This window comes from Equus przewalskii, chromosome 8 (genome assembly GCF_037783145.1).
Source record: "Equus przewalskii isolate Varuska chromosome 8, EquPr2, whole genome shotgun sequence".
NCBI classification, from domain to species: domain Eukaryota; kingdom Metazoa; phylum Chordata; class Mammalia; order Perissodactyla; family Equidae; genus Equus; species Equus przewalskii.
The window spans coordinates 47,282,926-47,304,868 of NC_091838.1; the positions used below are offsets into that span (position 1 = coordinate 47,282,926).

General features: G+C 34.6%; 1 protein-coding gene across 10 annotated transcripts in view; it reads right to left on the reverse strand.

Moving 5' to 3' along the window:
- LOC103564643 (regulator of G-protein signaling 22-like) overlaps positions 1-21,943 on the reverse strand; it is a 165,397-nt gene that overhangs the window by 11,491 nt on the left and 131,963 nt on the right. For all 10 annotated transcript variants that reach the window (XM_070631856.1, XM_070631857.1, XM_070631855.1 and 7 more), the window contains 4 exons: positions 20,334-20,402; positions 17,866-18,027; positions 13,626-13,805; positions 9,907-10,065 (listed from right to left, as the gene is read on the reverse strand). In XM_070631856.1, the coding sequence (XP_070487957.1) occupies positions 9,907-10,065; positions 13,626-13,805; positions 17,866-18,027; positions 20,334-20,402 (570 nt within the window). The remainder of the gene's footprint in view (positions 1-9,906; positions 10,066-13,625; positions 13,806-17,865; positions 18,028-20,333; positions 20,403-21,943) is intronic.

The following is a 21,943-nucleotide window of genomic DNA, read 5'->3' on the forward strand; positions in this document are numbered from 1 at the left end:
TTCTTGTCTTGTTAATTATAGCGATTCTGACAGGTGTAAGGTGATATCTCATTGTAGTTTTGATTTGCATTTCCCTAATAATTAATGACGTTGAACATCTTTCCATGTGCCTGTTGGCCATCTTTATATCTTCTTTAGAAAAATGTCTGTTCAGATCCTCTGCCCATTTTCTGATCAGGTTGTTTGCTTTTTTGTTGTTGAGTCGTATGAGTTCCTGATATATTTTGGAAATTAACTCCTTGTCGGATATATGATTTGCAAATAATTTCTTCCAGTTGATGGGTTGTCTTTTCATTTTGTTCATGGTTTTCTCTGCCTTACAAAAGCTTTTTAGTCTGATGTAGTCCCACTTGTTTATTTTTTTCTTTTGTTTCCCTTGCCTGAGTAGACATTGTATTCGAAAAGATACTGCTAAGACTGATGTCAAAGAATATACTGCCTGTATTTTCTTCTAGGAGTTTTACGGTTTTAGGTCTAACATTCAAGTCTTCCATCCATTTTGGGTTAATTTTTGTGTATGGTGTAAGACAATGGTCTATTTTCATTCTTTTGCATGTGGCTGTCCAGTTTTCCCAACATCATTTTTTTTTTTTTTTTGGCTTGCAACAACACAAATTTATTATTTTACAGTTCTGAAGGTGAGAAGTCCTAAAATCAAGATTTCAGCAGGGCTGTGTTCTGGAGGTTCTGGAAGAGAATCATTTCATTGCTTTTTCCAGCTTCTAGAGGCTTCCTGCACTTCATGGCACATGGTCCTTTCCTCCATCTTTAAAATCAACAAGTCTTTCTTATGCTGCATCATTCTGACACTCCTCTTCTCCAACACCATTTACTGAAGAGACTTTCCTTTCTCCATTGTATGTTCTTGGCTCCTTTGTTGAAGATTAGCTGTCCATGGATGTGTGGTTTTATATCTGGGCTTTCAGTTCTGTTGCATTGATCTGTATGTCTGTTTTTATGCCAGTATCATGCTGTTTTGATTACTATATCTTTGTAGTATATTTTGAAGTCAGGGATTGTGATGCCGCCAGCTTTTTTTTTTTTTTTGTGAGGAGGATTGGCTCTGAGCTAACATCTGTGGCCAATCTTCCCCCCTTTTTTTTCTTGATTGAGGAAGACTGTCGCTGAGCTAACATCTGTGCCATTCTTCCTCTACTTTATATATGGGATGCCTCCACAGCATGGCTTGATGAGTGGTGTGCAGGTCCACACCCAGGATCCAAACCTGCAAACCCTGGGCTGCTGAGGTGGAGCACACGAACTTAACCACTATGCCACTGGGCTGGCCCCTGTTCTTTTTTTCCTCAGGATTGCTTTGTCTATTCGGAGTCTTTTGTTGCTCCATATAAATTTTAGGATTCTTGAGGAATGTCATTGGGGTTCTGATTGGGATTTTGTTGAATCTGTAGATTGCTTTAGGTAATATGGATACTTTACATTTATTCTTCCAATCCATGAGCATGGAATATCTTTCCATTTCTTTAAGTCTTCTTTGACTTCTTTCAATAAGGTCTTATAGTTTTCAGTGTATAAGCCTTTCACTTCCTTGGTTAAATTTATTCCCAGATATTTTATTCTTTTGTTGTGATCGTGAATGAGATTGTATTTTTGACTTCTCTTTCTGCTAGTTCGTTGTTAGTGTACAGAAATGCAACTGATTTTTCTATGTTGATTTCATACCCTGCAACTTTGCTGTAGTTATTGATTATTTCTAAAAGTTTTCTGGTGGATTCTTTAGGGTTTTCTATATATAGAATCATGTCATTGCAAACAGAGTTTTACTTCTTCCTTTCCTATTTGGATCCCTTTTAATTCTTTTTCTTGCCTAATTGCTCTGGTCAAAACTTCCAGTACTATGTTGAGTAATGGTGACAAGAGTGTCTTGTCACCTTGTCTTGTTCCTGTTCTCAGAAGAATAGCTTTCAGTTTTTTACTGTTAAGTATGATGTTGGCTGTGGGTTTGTCATATATGGTCTTTATTATGTTGAGGTAGTTTCCTTCTATACCCATTTTATTGAGAGTTTTTATCATAAATGGATGTTGGATCTTGTCAAACGCTTTCTCTGCATCTGTTGAGATGATTATGTGATTTTTATTCCTCATTTTGTTAATCTGATATATCACATCGATTTATTTGTGGATGCTGAACTATCCCTGCATCCCTGGAATAAATCCCACTTGATCATGGTATACAATCCTTTTAATGTATTGTCATATTTGATTTGCCAATATTTTGTTGAGGATTTCTGCATCTATGTTCATCAGTGACATTGACCTTTAAATTTCCTTTCTTGTGTTGTCTTTGTCTGGTTTTGGTATCAGGCTAACACTGGCCTCATAGAATGACTTAGGAAGCATCCTTCCTCAAGATTTTGGAATAGTTTGAGAAGGATAGGTATTAAATCTTCTTCTAATGTTTGGTATAATTCACCAGAGAAGCCATCTGGTCCTGGACTTTTATTTTTGGGGAGATTTTTGATAACTGTTTCAATCTCTTTACTTGTGATTGGTCTATTCAGATTCTCCATTTCTTCTTGATTCAGTTTTGAGAAGATGTATGATTCTAAGAATTTATCCATTTCTTCTAGATTACCCAATTTGTCGGCTAGAATTCCTTTTTTTTTTTCTTTAGGATCATTCACTCTACAAAAGGGTTGCTTTTCAATTGTCAATATTTGTATCTAACCCTGTTAGTAGTTACCAGTTAACAGATATGAACAGACAAAAAGATCAACTAAAGACATCTGCATTTTTATAACCAAAGTATAATACAGATGATATAAATATACATCCTGAATTTTCTGGAGAAGTAGCAATTTAAGATTTTCTCTACTCTCATCATACCATATGTCCCAACTTTTGTTTCAGACAATATGTTTACCACATATCTAAGCAAATAGAGAATACTAAGGACTACACTTAGAGAGCTCTGAAGCTTTTCCACAGAGTTTGAGGTACAGTCAGAGATCTTCTTTATATCCTCCTCACTTCTATATTAATTCATTCAGTAAATAGATATTTAGAACCATTTGCTAAAATCTTACTTTTTAAGACTAACTCAAATTTGCCTTTTCTATAAGGTAAATAATATAAAATAATTAATCACTAATTTTCTGTGATTTCAGTCTTTTTGCTTATATCATTTGTAGTTAAGTGTATATGTGTATCTATCTACCTTATATTATATGTAAATTATACTCATATCCCTGGCATATGTAGTAGGGATCAGTATGTAATAGATGATCAATAAACCTCAATGTAGTAGACAATCAATAAAAGTCTAGTAAAAGAAGGAAGAAAAAGGATAAGTATGGAAAACTCTGTTGAGAAGCTATTTAGGCCACATTAGTAGAAAATAACAGCAGACTCATGTTAGACTCATCCGACTGGTGAAGTGCCACAGGTAGAATCAGAAAAGAGCTCCAAGCATACCTAAGTTAGACAACATTCTTTTCTCCCCTAAATCAATCCTTCAAATATCTTTCCCTCCTTAGCCTACCATCTTAGGATCACATTCATGCAGTTCAGCTGGATATGGATTTACCTCAAGGGACTGGAGAAGGTAAATGTGAGGATTTTCATTTAGTGAACTCTGTTCCTTTTCAGATTACATAGATTGGGCCAGGTGTATAGTTGGTTTGAGGGGAAAATAAGCTTTGGTATTATCTGATCTATCATTTATCACCTAAACAATTGGAAGGGAAATAATGGTGGAAATTTTTAAAATAAGTAATCCAAAATTTATTATATTTAACTTTAATAACATTTCATTTATATATATGAGCTTGAATTTGCCCCATGGTTACATAACTCATAATATATCAACAAAAATATATGAAGCCACATTGTGAAGAACTGATTTGAGACAAGCAAACTTTTGCAGGCACCTCTCCTATTTTTTGGCTCCTGATTCCCACTCTGTACTTGAAATACCCTCAACCTCCAGATGATAAAAACACCAACCAATGATAAGCTTCTGAAAGTCTCATCTATTTTTTCTGTAGCATCATTCATATAAAAATGTTATTGAATATTAAATACATACAGAAATATTTATAACACACATAAGATATGAACAATAACAACATCACCAAAGCCTAAGAAATACAATATTACCAATGCCTTTGTTCTCCTTTGTGTCATTCACCTCCACCCCATCTACAAAAGTATCCACTATACTGAATTTTGCATATTTATCATTCCTTTTTCTTGTTTATATTTTACCACATTTGTATTGCTTAGTTTTGTATGATTTTGAACTTTACATAAGTAGAATTGACTGGTTCTATTCTTTTGCAACTTTTACACCCAACATTATACTCCTGATACTCATCCATGTTTATTATTGTGGTTCCAGTTTATTTGCTTTTCATCACAGCACAGTATTCTGTACGAATTTTTTTTATCCAATCTTCTATTAATAGGCATTTGGATACCTTCCTGTTTTTTGCTATTGAAAACTTGGTTGCTGTAAACCACGTGCATTTCTCCTGATATATGTGTCCATGACTTGCTCTAGGGTATATATATGTACAAGTAGACTTGCAAAGTTGAAGAAGTTTATGTGCATCTTTTAATTTACTGGATAAATTCAAATTGTTTTCCAAAGTGACTATCAATTTACATTCCCATACACAGTATATGAGTTCTGACTGCTCCACATCCCTATTATTGGTGGTTGAGGAAAATATAAGACACTTAAAAATGAGCAGAAAACAGCAGGTCACAATCATTATAAGAAGAAAACAGAAAGTGGGAACGCCAACATTTTAGTTGATGACCGTACTCTCCAAGAAATCAAATCATGAATCAGAGGAAAACTATAACATGAGCAGCCAAAATGAATTAAATATTCCTACACAAAAATCTGCATATAAGAAATAATATTCCAAAACACATATGTAGAAACTCAGGACAGAAATAGGCAGGAAATATAAAAAGGAAAATGTAAAATGCCAGTTTACTGAACTTAAAGATTGAAGAATGGGGCTGGCCCGGTGGCACAGCAGTTAAGTTCACACGTTCTGCTTCTCTCGGCCCTGGGTTCACTGGTTCAGATCCCAGGTGTGGACATGGCACTGCTTGGCAAAAGCCATGCTGTGGTAGGCGTCCCACGTATAAAGTAGAGAAAGATGGGCATGGATGTTAGCTCAGGGCTAGTCTTCCTCAGCAAAAAGAGCAGGATTGGCAGTAGTTAGCCCAGGGCTAATCTTCCTCAAAAAAAAAAAAAAAGGATTGAAGAAAAAACCAAAAATCTCTCAGAAATGAAGCTACAAGTTACCCAAAGGGAAAAGAGATTTGACTAGATAGATAGATAGATAGATAGGGGATTTATATAGTATCATATATATATATGTATATATACATGCTTTCTTTCTGATCCACATATATTATACAAATGATATATAATATGTATATAAATCATATATAGGGATCAGAAAGAAAGCATGTACATATACAGACACATATACACATATATGTAATACATTTATAAATGCCCCCAAACTTGGAAAGAGATATAAACCTACAGACTCAAGAACCTGACCAATACTCAGAGTAAACCCAAAGAAATCCATACAAGATACATCATAATCAAAATTCTGAAAACTAAAGACAAAGAAAAAATCTTGAGAGCAGTAAGTGACAAAATACTTGAGAGCAGTAAGTACACCTTACTATAGAGAAAAGAAAGGACAAAATAAAAAGTCTTGGAGCATCAGAAAGGAAGAAAAATGGAAAGAGCAAAAGTATGGGTAAATATTACAGACTTTTCTTCTCCCCTTGAGTTTCCTAATTTATGTTTGATAGTTAAAGCAAAAATTATAAAATTGTCTGATGTAGTTCTCAATATGTGTTGAGGAAATATTTAAAATAATTATAAACAGGTGAGAAGAAAAGGACTTAAAGGGAGGTAGTTTCTAGACCCTACTCAAACTGGTAAAATGTCAACATGAATAGACTGTGATAAGTTATGTATGTATAATGTAATAGCTAAAGCAACCACTAAAACACTAAACACTAAACAAAAATATATCAAAATAACATTGTAAGAAATGTTTGAATAATCCACAGGAATGCAAGACAAAGTAAAGAGAAAAAAAAAGAAAAACAGAGGGAACAAAAAAAAAGATAACACAGCAGACTTGGAAACTAACATATCAATAGTTACATTAAAGATAAACAGACTAAATACACCAATTAAAAGACAGAGATTGATAGAGTAGATTACAAAAAAAATAAGCCAAGAAAGCATGACACAACTATATGCTGTTTATAGGAAACCTCATTCAAATATAATGATATAGGTAGTAAAGGAATAGAAAAAGATATACCATGCAAACATCAAAAGAGAGTAAGCTGGTTTTGCAGTTTTGGAGAAGTCTGACAGTTCCTCAAAAGGTTAAATATACAGTTACCCTATGAGCCACCATTCAACTTCTGGTTCCCAGAGAAAAATGAAAACATGTCCACACATCAAGTTGTGTAAGAATTTTCACAGCAGCATTATTCATAAAAGCCAAAAAGTAGAAACAACTCAAATTTACATTAACTGATGAATTGATAAACAAAATGTAGTACAACCATATAGGGGAATATTATTTGGCCATAAAAAGAATGAAGTACTGATAAATGCTACAACATAGATGGACCTTGAAAATACTATGCTAAGTAAAAGAAGCCAGTCACAAAAGGTCACATATTGTATAATTTCATTTATATTAAATGTCCAGATATGGACAGTAGATTAGTGGCTGCCAGGAGCTGAGGGGATGGAGGAATAGGGAGTGACTGCTAATAGGTATGGAGTTTCTTTTCGGGGTAATGAAAACATTCTAAAATTAAGTAGTGGTGATGGTTGTACAACTCTGTGAATATATTAAAATAAAAAAATTGTATACTTTAAAAGTGTGAATTTTATAGTATGTGAATTAAATTTCAATAAAGCTGTTATAAATAAAAGTACTCAAACAACAAAAAAAAGAATATGAAAGCAGGAGTGATTATAGAGTCATGCACCACATAATGACACTTCAGTCAACAATGGACTGCATGTCCAATGGTGGTCCCATGAGATTAGTCCATAGGTGTGTAGTAGGCTATATCTACTAGGTATATGAAGGTTTGTGTAAGTACACTCTATGATGTTCGCACAATGACAAAATTGCCTAACAACACAACTTCTCAGAACATATCCCTGCTGTTAAAGAACACATAACTTGCATTAATATTTATTGTAATAGCCCAAGACAGGAAACAATCCAAATGTCCTTCAATGAGTAAATGGTTAAGCTGTGCTATAAATGTACCACTGAAAACTACTCGTCAAAAAAGAGGACATACTATGGATATACATAACAACTTGGATGGATCCCAAGGGCATTTATGTTGAGTGGAAAAAGCCAATCTCAAAAAATCACAAACTGTATGATTCCATTTACATAACATTCTCAAAATGACAAAATTATAGAAACAAGAACAGATTTGTGTCTGCCAGACATAGGGACAATGCGGGTGCTGGTGGCTATGACTTATAGTCACCAGGGAGATGTTTCTGCTATATCTGGAATGCAGTGTTGGTTACTCAAATCTACACATGTGATAAAATGGCAGAGAACTATACACACACCTTGTACCAATGTCAATTTTCTGATTTTACTATTGTACTATAGTTAAGGTAAGATGTAGCCATCAGGGAAAATGAGTGAAGGGTACACGGGAGTTCTCTGCTATCTCTGCAAATTCCTGTGAATGTTAACTATTTCAAAATAAAAATTTTTATAAAAAATCATTTGGAATTTGAAACTTAAAAAATATCATAGCAATAGCACTATTTTGAATATGAAATATGAATAAATTTCACAAAATACATTCAAGACCTGTCATTGAAAACTGCAGGTCATTGCTGAGAGAAATTAAAGAAGAACTAAATAGAGATATACTGTTTTCATGGATTGGAAGATACAATAGTGTTATAATGTCAATTCTCCCCAACCTGATCTATAGGTTCATTACAATCCTGACCAAAATATTTAAACAGTCAGTAACATGTTACTAATAATTAAGAAACCGTAAATAAATGCATTGATGTTATTTGTCATCATACGACTGGGAAAAATTTCAAAGTCTAAACATACCAAATGGGGACCACCAAATGGGGAAAAGCAGTGTTCGCATACACTGCTAGTAGGAATATAAACTGACACATTCACAGGGAAAACAAAATGGTAGCACTTACTCTACTAAAAACACACATACTCTGTTATTCTGCAATTCCAAAAAAATTTTTATACATGTGAATATGAAGACATTTACAGGAATATTGTCTGCAGTGCTATTTGTGAAGGTGAAAACTGAAAACAAATATCCAACAGTAGAGAAATAAATTAAAACAGTATATTTACTCATATGATGGAATAGTATGCAGCAATTAAATCGAATAAACCAGATCTAAATATAGCAATGCTGGTAGAATTAAAAGGCATAAAGTTGAGTTTAAAAAGCAAGATGTAGAAACACACATTGCACAATATGTGCTATGGACTGAATTGTGTCCCCCTCCCAAATTCATATGTTGAAGCTCTAACTTCCAGTATGACTGTATGCGAAGAGAGGGTCCTTAAGAGGTACTTAAGGTTAAATGAGGTCATAAGAGTGGGCTGTAATCTGAAGGTATTGTGGCCTTACAAGAAAAAGAAAAGAGAGAGATCTCTTTCTCTCCCCACCTTGTGAGGACACAGAAAGAAAGTTGCCATATACAAGCCAGAAAGAGACATCTCACCAGGAACGAAATCAGCTGGCACCTTGATCTGGGACTCCCAGCCTCCAGAAGAGAGAGAAAACAGATTTCTGTTGTTTAAGCCGCCCAGTCTGTGGGATTGTGTTACGGTTGTCCAAGCGGACTAATACAATATGGTACCATTAACGTAAGTTAAAATACATACAAAATAGTCCTCTGTATTGTGTATGAATACATATACACATATAAAACACCATCTTTAAAAAGAGCTGGAAGAATATATCCCAAACTTAATGGGGATGGGCAGAGTAATAGAACTCAGGGCTGGGGTTAAGAGAGTTCACTCTTTCTGCAATATTTTATTTCCTAGGGGGAAAAATAAAGCAAATGAGGCAAAATGTTAACGGTGTTTATTTCATCCTGTGCAAATGAGAGTGCTTATTATATTTGTACCTTTTGATATATTTTTAATTTCTTTTAAAAATAGGATAACTATAAGCTTATAAATAAATAAAACACATTACTTGGGAGCAGTTATCCCTTTTCAATTCAAAGAAAATAAATAGAAAGAAAGATAGATGAATGGATGAATAAAGGGACAGAATAACAAACAGGCAGGCTGGGCAATCTATGATTCATGTTTACAAATTTGCAGTCAATGTATCATTCTGTAATTGTAATACTGAAAATGCTACCCTCCAGTACATAATATCTTTTCATTCATTCATTCATTCATTCATTCCTGATTTATTCAGTAAACAATGAATAATAATTGAACATGTGCGAGACACTAGTGCAAGTGCTTATGAGACACAGATGAATAAGACACATACTATCCTGGAGGATCTCAGGCCAGTGAGGATGACAGATGCAAAAACTCATTCACAAGACAATAGAAAGCATATGCCAAGAGAGGCAGGAATGTTATTACAGTGGATGTGAGCTGCTTGTGTTGCCTACTAGGGTCAAGAAAGCTTTCACATAGAAGAGATGACATTTTGAGGAATGCAAAACCAAGTCTGAAACCTCTGACTGAAGGCTTAAAAGCCACTAAAATCTGTATTCCATAACTTGTCTGTATTTTTCCCCAGCCCAAATTCTTCTATAAATGCACAGATATCACACACCTTTTAAAAGTCTGATTAAACCCAAAATGAGTCTTGTCTCACCTTTGCAAATTTTTCGTCTTCTGTGACTGCCAATTTTTTTTTCTGCTTATTATATTCTTGTCTTCTCTCTAAAACACTCATAATTTTTTCATCAGTTAAGTTCTTTCTAAACTCACAAAACTGAGGCCAAAACTTAAATAGAACTCCAAAAATTGTCATCTGTATAAAAAACAAAGTATGTCTCAGATTACAATTTTATACAAATGTACCGATTTAAACTCTAATTCACCATAATAATGGGTTAACTATTCTATCTTTAATATACAGCATGTTTCCTCCAACTTATTGTCTCCAGACATCTTGGTATAGTTTAGCTCAGCACATGCTTATCATCAATGTTTTTTTTACTACCAATGAGAAAGTCTTTCTTTTAAAAAAAAGTACACTTAGATACACTTAAAAGTCACTTTATTCTTTATGTTTCCCTAACCAATTGATTGTATTAATAAAGAATCCATTAGGTCTTTTTAAATAAGAAATTTATGTTTTCTTTTAAAACATATACTAGTAGATCTGCCACACCACACACTCTGCTGTTTTATGCAAGTATTCCAAATATTCAGTTCATCAAGGGAAACTCCTCTCTGTTCCCCCTTTTCTTTCTTTTAGAGAAAGGAAATACCATTTTGCCTCTGGAAAAGCTCTTAAACAAAGCTGCAGATCTAAGAATAAATCTTGAGTAACTTTTAAATGATATAATCTCTCTTTTATGTGAGAGCAAGAAAAGTAACTTTTAAAAAGCAGAGTGGTATCCTGGACAAATGGTTTCTATGAGGACACTCTACATTAAGTGATTCATTGTGATATTTACAGAGATAAGAATTGTTGCTCAAATTCTCATGCCAAGTTTTTCCATTAGTTCCAGAGGCATACATTACTTTCAAGAAGGTAGGACCTTCTAACATCAGACCAAGTCCAACATCTTGTTGCTAGGAACAGCCTTTACTTAACACCCTGGAGAAAAATGAACCATCCCATTAGGTTCTAAGCCAACTCTTCAGGGGAAAAGAGGAACTTTTAAAAAGTAAATGCTGCAGTGATCAACAGAGTCCTGAATTGGCACATTTCATTGCTCCTCTTTTCTGTACATGAACATTATTAGTAATTCCAAAATTATTTACTCCTTTTAAAATACAATCTTCTCATTGATTTCTATAGCCTCTTGGGATTGTGAACATAAATGCTAGAGATACTTTATTTGATGAAATGCAGGCTTTAAAAAAATTTCATTTACATTTACCTGTCATGCATTTAATTAAGTAATCCCCTGTTTCAATGTTAAGGGATCATAGTAGTCTTTATATGAACTTAAACTTAAATACTCCTCCTCCTCCTCTATTTACCAACTAACGACCCTACTTCTCAGTTATCTCTGCAAAACCTGAGTCATTCTCAGCTCTCAAATAAATTTATTTCCAAGTCTCAATTACGACACAATTTTTCAATGGCAGACATAAAATTGTTCTATTCCTAAAAGTTGCAATTAAGATTTCAGGTGAATAACATACGTGTTATTCATGAAAATTACCTTGCACCTCAGAACCTTAAAAGATAACCAAACTGTGGGTAAGAAAATGTTTTAACAAATATAGAGCTACTTTGTTCACTGCCAGCAGATGGGCAATGACTTAAATCTGAGTAAAAAGAGCCAGTGAAAATTTGTCTGAATGATGAAAACTTTCAAGCTATTAGGGATGCAGGTAGGGGATAGGCAGAGGCCACATTGATAATACTACTAAAACAGGCAACAGCTTTTTATTTACTCTTCAGCCCTTTCACTCAACTTTGCTGTCATTTCCAATTTGATCTTCTTCCTTTCTGTCATGATAGATCTCTTCTCACATCATTCATTAATGTGTTCAAAAATGTTACTGAGTGCCTATTCTGTGCCAGGAATTCAGGCCACAAAGGTAAATAAGAAACATTCCCTGCCCTCAAAGACCTTACAGTCTAATGGGAAAGTCAGTCATGACAATAGTCATTTCCAATTTTGTATGATAAGTGTTCTGATGGGAACAAATATAGGATATTATAGAAATACAAGAGAGAGAAGACAGTACTGCAAAGAGCTCAGGAGGGAAGAAAATAAGGCCCCTTTATGGAAATATAAATATTTCAGTAAGACTGGGAGATAGATGGCAGGGAGTGGTAAGAGATGTGGCTAGATGGATATGTAGGAGTATGGTCTTCATTCTGAGGACAATGGGGCGCAATTGAAATAGAAAGCAGAGAAGTGACATGATCCAGAAGACATTCTGAAAAAGATGGCTCTGTATGCAGTGAGCTAAATGGTTTCGAGAGCCCAGAGGCAGGGAGTTTTGGTAATCAATGTGAGACATTGCAGATGTGAACTGAGGTAGTGCATGGAGTTGGAGAAAAGTAGATAGAACGATAGATAAGGAGACAAATGGATATGTTTAAGGACTGAACACATGGGGGTAAGGGAATGAAAGAGAGGGAACACATGAAGATGGCAACCAGATCTCTGGCTTCTATACCCTGGTAGGAGGTGATGCTATTCTCTGAGCTTTCTCAGGAAACACAAGAGGAATAATTGATTTGGTAGAATGAGGCCCCTAAATAAAGATTCCCTTATTTTCAGATGCTTCAAAGTCCATATTTAAGATATGTCTAGGACTCGGTTTTAGGAAGTCAGGGAGAAGGTGTAAACTAGAGGATTTCAATAAAGTTCACTGGCTGCAATCCCTGGAGAGTGTGCTGGAACCAACCAATGTAAGTAGCTCCAGACATTCACTGTCAGACTCAAAGCCTTTGATCTAGATGGGCAAGACCTGGCCTGGTTATCAGGAGACCTAAGCTCAGAGATCTCTAAGGTCTGTTTATCAGCAGACGCTACAGTTCTGGCACCATATTTTCTCTGTATCTCCCTAGCACATCCTCAATCACTCCTCTATATTTTTGCCTATTTTAATGCATAATTTGGATTGTGAGTTCACTTTCAGTTCCTTACAGGACTAAGAACACAGCTGGCTCACAAATGAATGTTAAGGAATAATGGCCTTTTTCCATGCTCAAGGGCAATCATACCCTAAATATCTGGTTTATATCACTTAAATCATGACATGGCCTTCCCTATTACCCCATTATAATTTATTTTTCTTAATCATTTTTCAGGAACAACATGACTAAAAGGCTTTTCAAAATGCAAATAAATTATGTTCACCAAATCACTGTTTTCTATTATTTATCTTAAAAAGAAGTAACTTGAGCAGGTTAACAGGCATGATTTTCCTTTCTTGAGCTTGTGTACTTTATGTTGGTTGGGTACTTAAATCTCCTTTCACTTATTTTATGAGCTATGTGAATATTTAAATCTCTAAAAATACACAAATCTTGGGACACACATATTTTACACATTTTTGTGGTAGCAGATATTTTAAAAGGAAATATGAATGGTGGGAAAGGAATAAAGAATTAGCTGGAATTTAATAAGTTAGAAACAAAAATGATAATCATGGAAGTCAAAGTATAGTATTTAAATAATTGTATTTGCTGTATATTATCATCAACGAGACAATAAGTTACTAGTTTCTTATGTTCTGTGGCATAAGCAAAGATTTTTTTAATTAAATAGAATAAATCTCAGTATTAGGAGGACTGGAACTCTGCCAAATAGGAATAATGCAAAAGCTTTAAAAGAATATCTAACTTGTCAATCTATTTTAAACTATGCTTAGCCACATGCCCTGATCTCTTACCTGTGCCTCTCTAAAAATATATGGTCCTAACTCCTTCCTGTGTTCAATAATCTTCTGCGCTTGTTCTAATGGAATGTCAATTTGTAAAGCTGGTGGAATACTAGAATTAATAAAGCAGTTGATAATAGTCAGGATCTTCTTGTGGATGATGGACTCGTCACAATGAGAATGGCACAAGTCCTGAACAAGGAGGAAAGATAGAACAAGAATATATGATTAATGCATTATTAGAACACTTTACAGAATCGTGTCCATACATCTTTCAGTTAATATATACATTTTAACTTAAGAGGGCACTAGGACACGTCAAGGCTATCTTAAAAAATCATAGCTTTTATTTCTCTTGGGTTTGAGGAAACGAAGACTTTGATGCATATACCTTATGCAAATACAGGTTTCATTTAATCCTGATTGCCTCTTCTCTTAGACAAAGAGACAGCTTTAGTGTCTACTTTGACCCATTTAACAAATTTATATTGAGTGCCTGCTATATCCCAGACACTGAACTGAGCCCCAAGACACAGTATCTACCCTTTAAACGCTCAGTCTCTCCTGGAGGAGAAGCATGAATACATGTTACTACAATTTGAGATAGTTAATAAGTGCTATGATAGACATATACACAGGGTCCTAGGAGAGCACTGAGAACAGGCATCTAACTCAAATCACAGGTAGATGCAAAAGCTTTTCCAACCAGAACTGCTTCTATACCAAGGTGATTTAGGCTCAAAAAGACCAGCAACATAAGCAGGAATGCTGATGGTGACAGGTGTGTCATTACATCTCTCTTAGTATCTATATATATATATATATTTTTAAAGATTTTATTTTTCTCCTTTTTCTCCCCAAAGCCCCTCGGTACATAGTTGTATACTTCGTTGTGGGTCCTTCCAGCTGTGGGACGTGGGACGCCGCCTCAGCGTGGCCCGATGAGCAGCGCCACGTCCGCGCCCAGGACCCGAACCAACGAAACACCGGGCCGCCTGCAGCGGAGCGCGCGAACTCAACCACTCGGCCACGGGGCCAGCCCCTCTTAGTATCTATATTTTTTAAGTTAACCTATTACATTATCCTCTCCATAGATAAAGAACTTTAAAAATAGTGGTTCCACATTAAAAAGACCCAGTTTTATGTCACAGATCTAGGGCTATCATTTTTTAAAATAAACAGGTAGGTTAGCTTGAATTACGGCACTCTCTGTCAAAGACATTGTTCTCTAAGTGACTAGAAAGCAAATAAATTTGGAAATTTGTAATTCTAGGCCAGAAATGAGCCAACATTTATTTAGTACTCATTGTACGGTGAGCATTGTAATAACTGTCTTACGGACACCATTAAAGAAAGAAAAATTCTAGTGCCTACCATGTAAAACTTTACATACAGTTTGGCATGAGTTATATACGAAAAAACCTTGACATAAATGTTACATTGAAACAACAGTTAGTACTTTTTACTCAATTTAGCATCTCTTCAGAAAATGTCTATTCATACGATGTATTTGGTATGTTACCAAAAATGTAATTTTTTTGCCATTAATAGTGAGATTATCATGTGTAATTATTTGTGAGCCTGGTTTATAGTTATGGAATATAAGGCTTGTGCAATAAAAAGAAATTTGTGAAGTTCTATAGTCTTAATTTTGAGAGTGAAAGGATAGAATTTAGACAGAATTAGAAGTGATATTTTTTTCTAATTGTTCTGTCCTATTATATCATTAACCTAATTAACTTTTGCCTATTATCAAGGTCGCAGTTTAAGCATACTTTCCTCTAGTAAGCTTTCTGTGACTCCCTCCATCCAGGAGAGATGTCCATTAGTTACTTCCATTGCATCCTGTGCTCCATCCACCACTGCACTAATCACACTCTCATAATTGCCTGTCTTGTACGTGTTTGTCCCTCCCATGACACTGTAAGTCTAACAGGAAAGACTGTTTTGATCACAGTTGTATCCTCAAGATTTAGTCTGGCCCTTAGCAAGTGCTCAATAAGTATTTGTTGGATGAATATATCCATCCAATCTTTTCTCTACGGACACACACACAAGCTCAAGCACACACGTTAGATTAAATCATATGTTTTCTAAGTAGCTAGGTTTTAAAAAATCAATATGATGAATATCTTTTCCCATCATTCATTATTCTCCTACAGCATAATTTTTAATGACTTCAGAGTATTCTATTGTATAGATGTACCATAACTAAGTAACCAGCGTTCTATTGTTGAACATCTGGGTTCTTTCCAATCTTTCATGATTCAGAATAATGTTTGATTAAGATCCCTGTAGCCATCTCGTTGCATTTTACCACAATCATTGCTGGGGGGAGCATAACTTAGTGGTTAAGGGCACAAGCTTTAGCAATAGAATGCCTTGGTTCAAATTCCAGCTCTACCACTTAATTAGCTGTATGATGTCAGCATTTCTCAACTTTTCTGTGCCAGCTTCTTCATCTGTAAAATGGTGAGAATAATGGCTTTGACCTCATAGGCTTCTTATGAAGAATAAACTACTTATTACATGAAAAGTATTAAGACAATATCTGGCAGATAGTAAACAATAAGAGTAAGTCATATAAAAGTGAGCTCAGTAAGACTCTGCTAGGTAGAATGCTTTCCACCTGACAAACTCCCTCAAGACCCAATTCAATTATCATCACTTCTGCTGCGACTTCCCTGACCCACCACCCTCCCTGTATCATTTCCTCCTCTGTGCCAAAATGATACCTAATCAGAACACGGATCATAATCGACACTATTTCATGATATTTGTTTTCATGGATGTCCCCCTCGTTGAGGGAGGGCAATGCATTGTATTCATTTTTTTTATTCCTACAATCTAGCATAATGGTTGGCACATCAGATACTTAATAAACACTTGGTGAATGAACAAATTCACTCCTATAGCATGATTTTTAATAGCTACTTAGTATTATATGTCCCACATTCTATACCACGGAAAAGATATTTAAATGAAGACCAAGGGTAACATTGAAAGAGAAATGGTCACAAAACCAAGGGTTGACTATGTATGAGTCTATGGTTTTTTTTTTTAACTACTGTTTTGCAAGGTTTATCTCATTACTTCTTGTTCTAGCAGGGTTGGGCTTACTCATATTCATATTAGCTTAAAGATCAATCTGCCCCATCATAATAATTTCCTATCCTGGAAAACAGACTCTATCTCCTTTCTAATTCTCAAGAAAAGAAAAGAAAAGAAAGGAAAAATATAATTTTTAGGATTACTTATCTTCTGACAGATTTTGAAAAAACTTGTCTCAAAACATTTTTTTTCCCTGAGAAAATTTCTAAGTTGAGAATAGTATAAAAACTGTTAATAACAGAAAAGGTTTCCATGAGGTGTTGGAGATAGTTTGGAAACAGATTTTATTGAGCAAGTACTAACTATATAGACTATAATGCTGCAGAGTATTAGTATGGCATAATTCATACTTACAGGCCAATTTAGAGCATTAGCCTCTTAAATTTCAGTTTATTTTTGTTCCCTACTTTTATAACGGGATAAAATAGGCTGCTTGCAAGCAAATGAGCCTGCTACCCCTGGGAGCATTTAAGTAGAGGCTGTATGCCTACTCTTAGGTATTTCTAGACAACATTCCTGTATTAAGTTTAGACTATATAACCTAGAAAGTCCTTTCGTCCTCTTCAATGCAAAGATTCTATATGGTTCCACTAACCACTTAAACCTGAAAATTTGCACCTAACCACTTGTTCTTTCACTTACTTATTTTGCTAACAATTTGGCCATTCTTTCTAATAGAAAAGCTTCTCTTATCTCTTTTGATTTATTTGTCTATAATCCACTATATTTGATTACTATTGCTGTAAATATGGTTGGAAGGAATTCCTGTAAAGAGGTCTTGGTTAAAGTACTGAATATGGATATCTTCAGGAAAAAATGTGTATGGTATGTTACAGATAAGTGATATGCAAAATATAGCTAAAACTCTTCTCAGGAATGTTTTCATTGATCATAATATATGTGAATACCTTGAAAAACCTAATATTATCATTTCAGGGCTCACTATTACTCTTCACTGTACAATAATAAATGTATCTAACATAGACCAGTAAACATCTCAATATTTGCATTTTGGTATGAAGATGGCAAAACTGGGGATATCTTATACAAATCTTGTCCAAAAGATATAGCTAAGAATCTGATATGTTAATGCATTTCCTCCTCAAAAAGAGGTGGTTTTCTCTAGCTCCCAATGTAATACCTTGTATTTTTGTACTTCTTGCCAAAAGAGTACCCCATTTTCCAATAAATCTCCTTTTAGAGCCACAAACCGTTGAAATTGTCTTGCAGTAACTGGATTCAATAATGCTTTACGAAAAGCAATGATGTCACTAGATGAAGATATCCACTTACTCTCCACAGGCTGTCCAAAACAGAGAATACAGAAAATTAGTTGTGTTCTAAAAAGTAATAAGAAAGTCATTTATTAGGCTAAAAATTACCAACTTCTATCTCCTTTACTTTTCAGGTATTGAAATTTATGGAATGGATACAATAGATTTTGAGAATTTTTTCCCCTCTGTTCCTCTCCCCTTTGTCTCCTTTATATTTCTATGGCATTGTTTTTTTAAGAGGTACGGAGAAAAAGAAATGATTGGATGATTTAGAACACATGACTACATTGTTTAAGAATGTTAACAGTCATTACAGTTAGGGAATATGGTGAAAAACTACATTTTAGTGTACAGTATGAGTTCTGTGCTTAAACAGAAAAAGTAATCATAATGTTATGATTATATATTGTTAAATTATTATTGACTTTATAATTACACATATTATATATGTTATATGTTATATATTAATATATAATTCTCCTGTCTGTTAAAAAGTAAAAGCAGTTAAACATTTAAGCTATTTTGTCAAAATTTTTAGAAAAAATTACCAACTAATCCTATTAATTTAAGTAGGAAATTTACTGTGGAGCTTCACTATAATTCTATCCAGGAAAAGCTATGTTTTTAGGTGAGACATCTTTATATGATTTTAATAACAAATTTATTATTAATAATAAGAAGAAATAATTATTAATACATTCTTTTTAATAATAAACTTCCTCTGACTGAGGACTCACCTTACATAACAAAAAAGCCAGAAGGACCTATGGTGTTTTAGTAATACTTAAAGGTATTACTTATTTTATAGCTTTACAATTTCGAAATACAAGATGTCTACTTTTTTACTTTGACCATTTTAGATTTACTCATATTTCCCCCCTTTAGCCTCTCAGATTCAAAAACGTAAGGAAGAGATTTTATTGAACAGATTTTTTTTTTTACGGAACAAATTTTATTGACGTTCCTCAAATCTGAGTTTAGCCTACAAACATGCAAGGAAGCACCATTCTGAAAGCACGGTTTTAGATGAATTTAGGAATTATAGTAAGAATCAATCAAAACACATGATAAATATCCATTACCGACAATGCATAAAGTAAGTTTCTTGAAAGAAATTGTATATGATCATCAATATGCAAAAAGTGCTATGAGAACACAAAAGAAGGAGTAACTAATTCTGCCTGGAGGAGTAAAAGCTTTACAGAGAAGGGCCTTAAGGATGATGCCTGAGTCAGAGACTGAAGAGTGAAGGCAACTCCAGGCAGTTTAGAGGAACAGTGGTGCCTGTACCCTAGATAAAGCAAGCAGGTGTCTATCACTATTTTAGTGAGGCACATGTCTCTTCTCCAGACAAAAAGTTAAGACCCTTATCATACGGTCCATATTAAAATTATAGCCCTATAAATAGGAACAACTATGTATTAGACTGGGATGTTTATTTAAAACCCACTCAGCAAATAATGTTTTAAGACCTGCATCTTAAGATACTAAAACGCAGTAATTTAACTAAAACCTGTAATTTAACTAAACAGAAAATAACATAATATATAATGCACAATAATATGAAATATAAGCCCATTCTACTTAGTATTTCAATAAAAATATACAGCAAAAGACATAAGAATGGTTTATTTCCTTGCAAGAGAAAAATGCAGAAAAAGAGCATCCTAACGGAGCCATACACTCCTCTAACAGTCAAATAAAATTTTATCTTTATTAGTTTGTAGGGGGTCACCTGGGTTTACTTTGACATTCTATCAAGACCTGCAGAAAGACGAATACACATAAATTTGTAGGCTCAAGAAGACGACTGTGTTTATCACGCTTGTTAAGAAACAAAATAGGCAATTTCTACTAAGGTATCATATTATATTGGTTTAAATAATCACCAAAATTACAGTTATCTTAATTCTTTTAAGGCTAAAACATAATTCTAAATAAAGAGGATAATGTAAGATAATTTAACCTGCTGATTCTGCTGCATGTTTCTCATTCTTTTTGTGTAATTTACCCTCAATAATAAATAAGCTACCATATGGCAGAATGAACAGCTTGTCTCAATAAGTCCATCATAAGCAAAATAAATAAAAATACATATTTAAAGTCCAATCAACACTTCTAGGGTTGAACAGGCCAAGGAACTCTAAGAAGAGGGCTCTGGTAGAATCGCTTTACCCCAGATGCCATCAGACAAATAAGAATAGTGTCGGCAGTCAGTTGGTGGCTCAGACAGCAGTGTCTACAGTGAGAGTCTTTGAACAAGAAGGGGAAGAAAAATATAATACTTCGACAGAGTGGAACTTACAAGAGGAAGAAAATACCAAATGTTACTTGCCTTCCAGACCCCGATTTTCCTTTCACGCTTCTGTAGTAAGAGCTCTTCAGTTACGTCTCTCATCTGTACCTACAAGCAAAACCAATTATTTTATCCCATTTATTCAGAATGTCTAAAGTTTTGAAATCATTTACTAATTCAATAGCATTAAAAAATGAGGTAAAGGTCAGTATGGAGAAGGGATATTGCAGGTCAGGAGAAAGAGAATCAGACTTAGAAATGGAAGCGCTGCCCAGGTCCCTGGGCAAGTCACTCAAATTCTCTGAACAGTTTCCTCATCTACAATGTGGAGATGATAATACTTGTCTGTATTACCCCAAATGTAGAAACTAGTTTCACTTTGGGTCACATGGAAACTGCAGCTGGAGAGATAATTAGGACTTCCTGGATTTTTGTGTAACTTTCTAGCCACAACTATTTTTAGAAGAGCACAAAAGTTATTCAATATAGGGAGGAAATACAGTGGCTATTTCTTGAGGTTCCTGCCTATTCACAATATTCTCCCTTTCTTGGGAACCACTCCTGCCAAATCTGTGCTATGTGGCTCTATCTCCCCTGTCCATAGCAGAGAGATCCAGGAGCTGACCCAGAGAGACAGGGACTAGAATCACAGCTGCTAAGTCTTTTTGATAGCCACAGCCTGAAGCAAAGATCTGAGAATTCTTCTTGCTGGGTTCCCAAGGCTGTTCTGGACCCCGGCCATTCTAAAGCTTGGGTGTCAACTCTTCCCCTAAGTGAGATGCTTCAGTACCATTTTATAATCTGTCACTTATGTCCTCAGCTTAAGGTTGCCAAAATCAATTTATGTTGTTGGCCACCCAAAGAATGCTAAGTCAGGAAATGGCTGTAAGTTACAATAAAATTATTTTGGTAAACACAGTGAGAAAACGTGGCAAATAATATTAGTAAGCCAAATGTCTTTTTACTTGGTTTTGGATAGAGAATTGGGGTTAGCCTGAAGAAAGGAAATGATGAAATTTGAGTTGTCCCAAGGTTTATTTCCAGGAACATTTTGCCTAAACAAGTCAGCTCTTCTTCTCTATGCTGTAATTTCTATAGCACACTATAATTTCCCAGCTGTACTGTGTTTTCCATAACTCAAGATGCTCAGAAGACTAATGCTATTTCCAGATAAGTAAGGCTCAAAGTGTTTGATAAACTGAATATAGAGGGCAGCTTATTTAGACTCTTCCTGATCAATACTAATGACATGTGCTTCGCATACTAAAGTCTAAAATTACATGCTATCTGCCCCTTGTGTGATTTTGTAAAGATTAGGTTTGCCTGTTTTCAGGTGTAATAATGACATTTTAAATTATCAAAGTAATATATACTCATTATAAAATAAAAATAAAACAAAGCAAAAACAAAAACCACCCTACTTTACATAGTAAAAGTCTTTCTCACTCCCCAAACCCATTCCCAGGAGGCAGATTCTTTTAGGTCTTTTTTCATAAACACAAAGATAGACAGACAGACAGATAGATAGATAGACAGACAGAGAAAGAAAGAAACGCATAAATAGATATAGAGATATAAGAGTATGTAATGGGATTACCTTCTATATATTGTTCTGTATCCTGCTTGTTTCACTCAGCAAATAACATCTT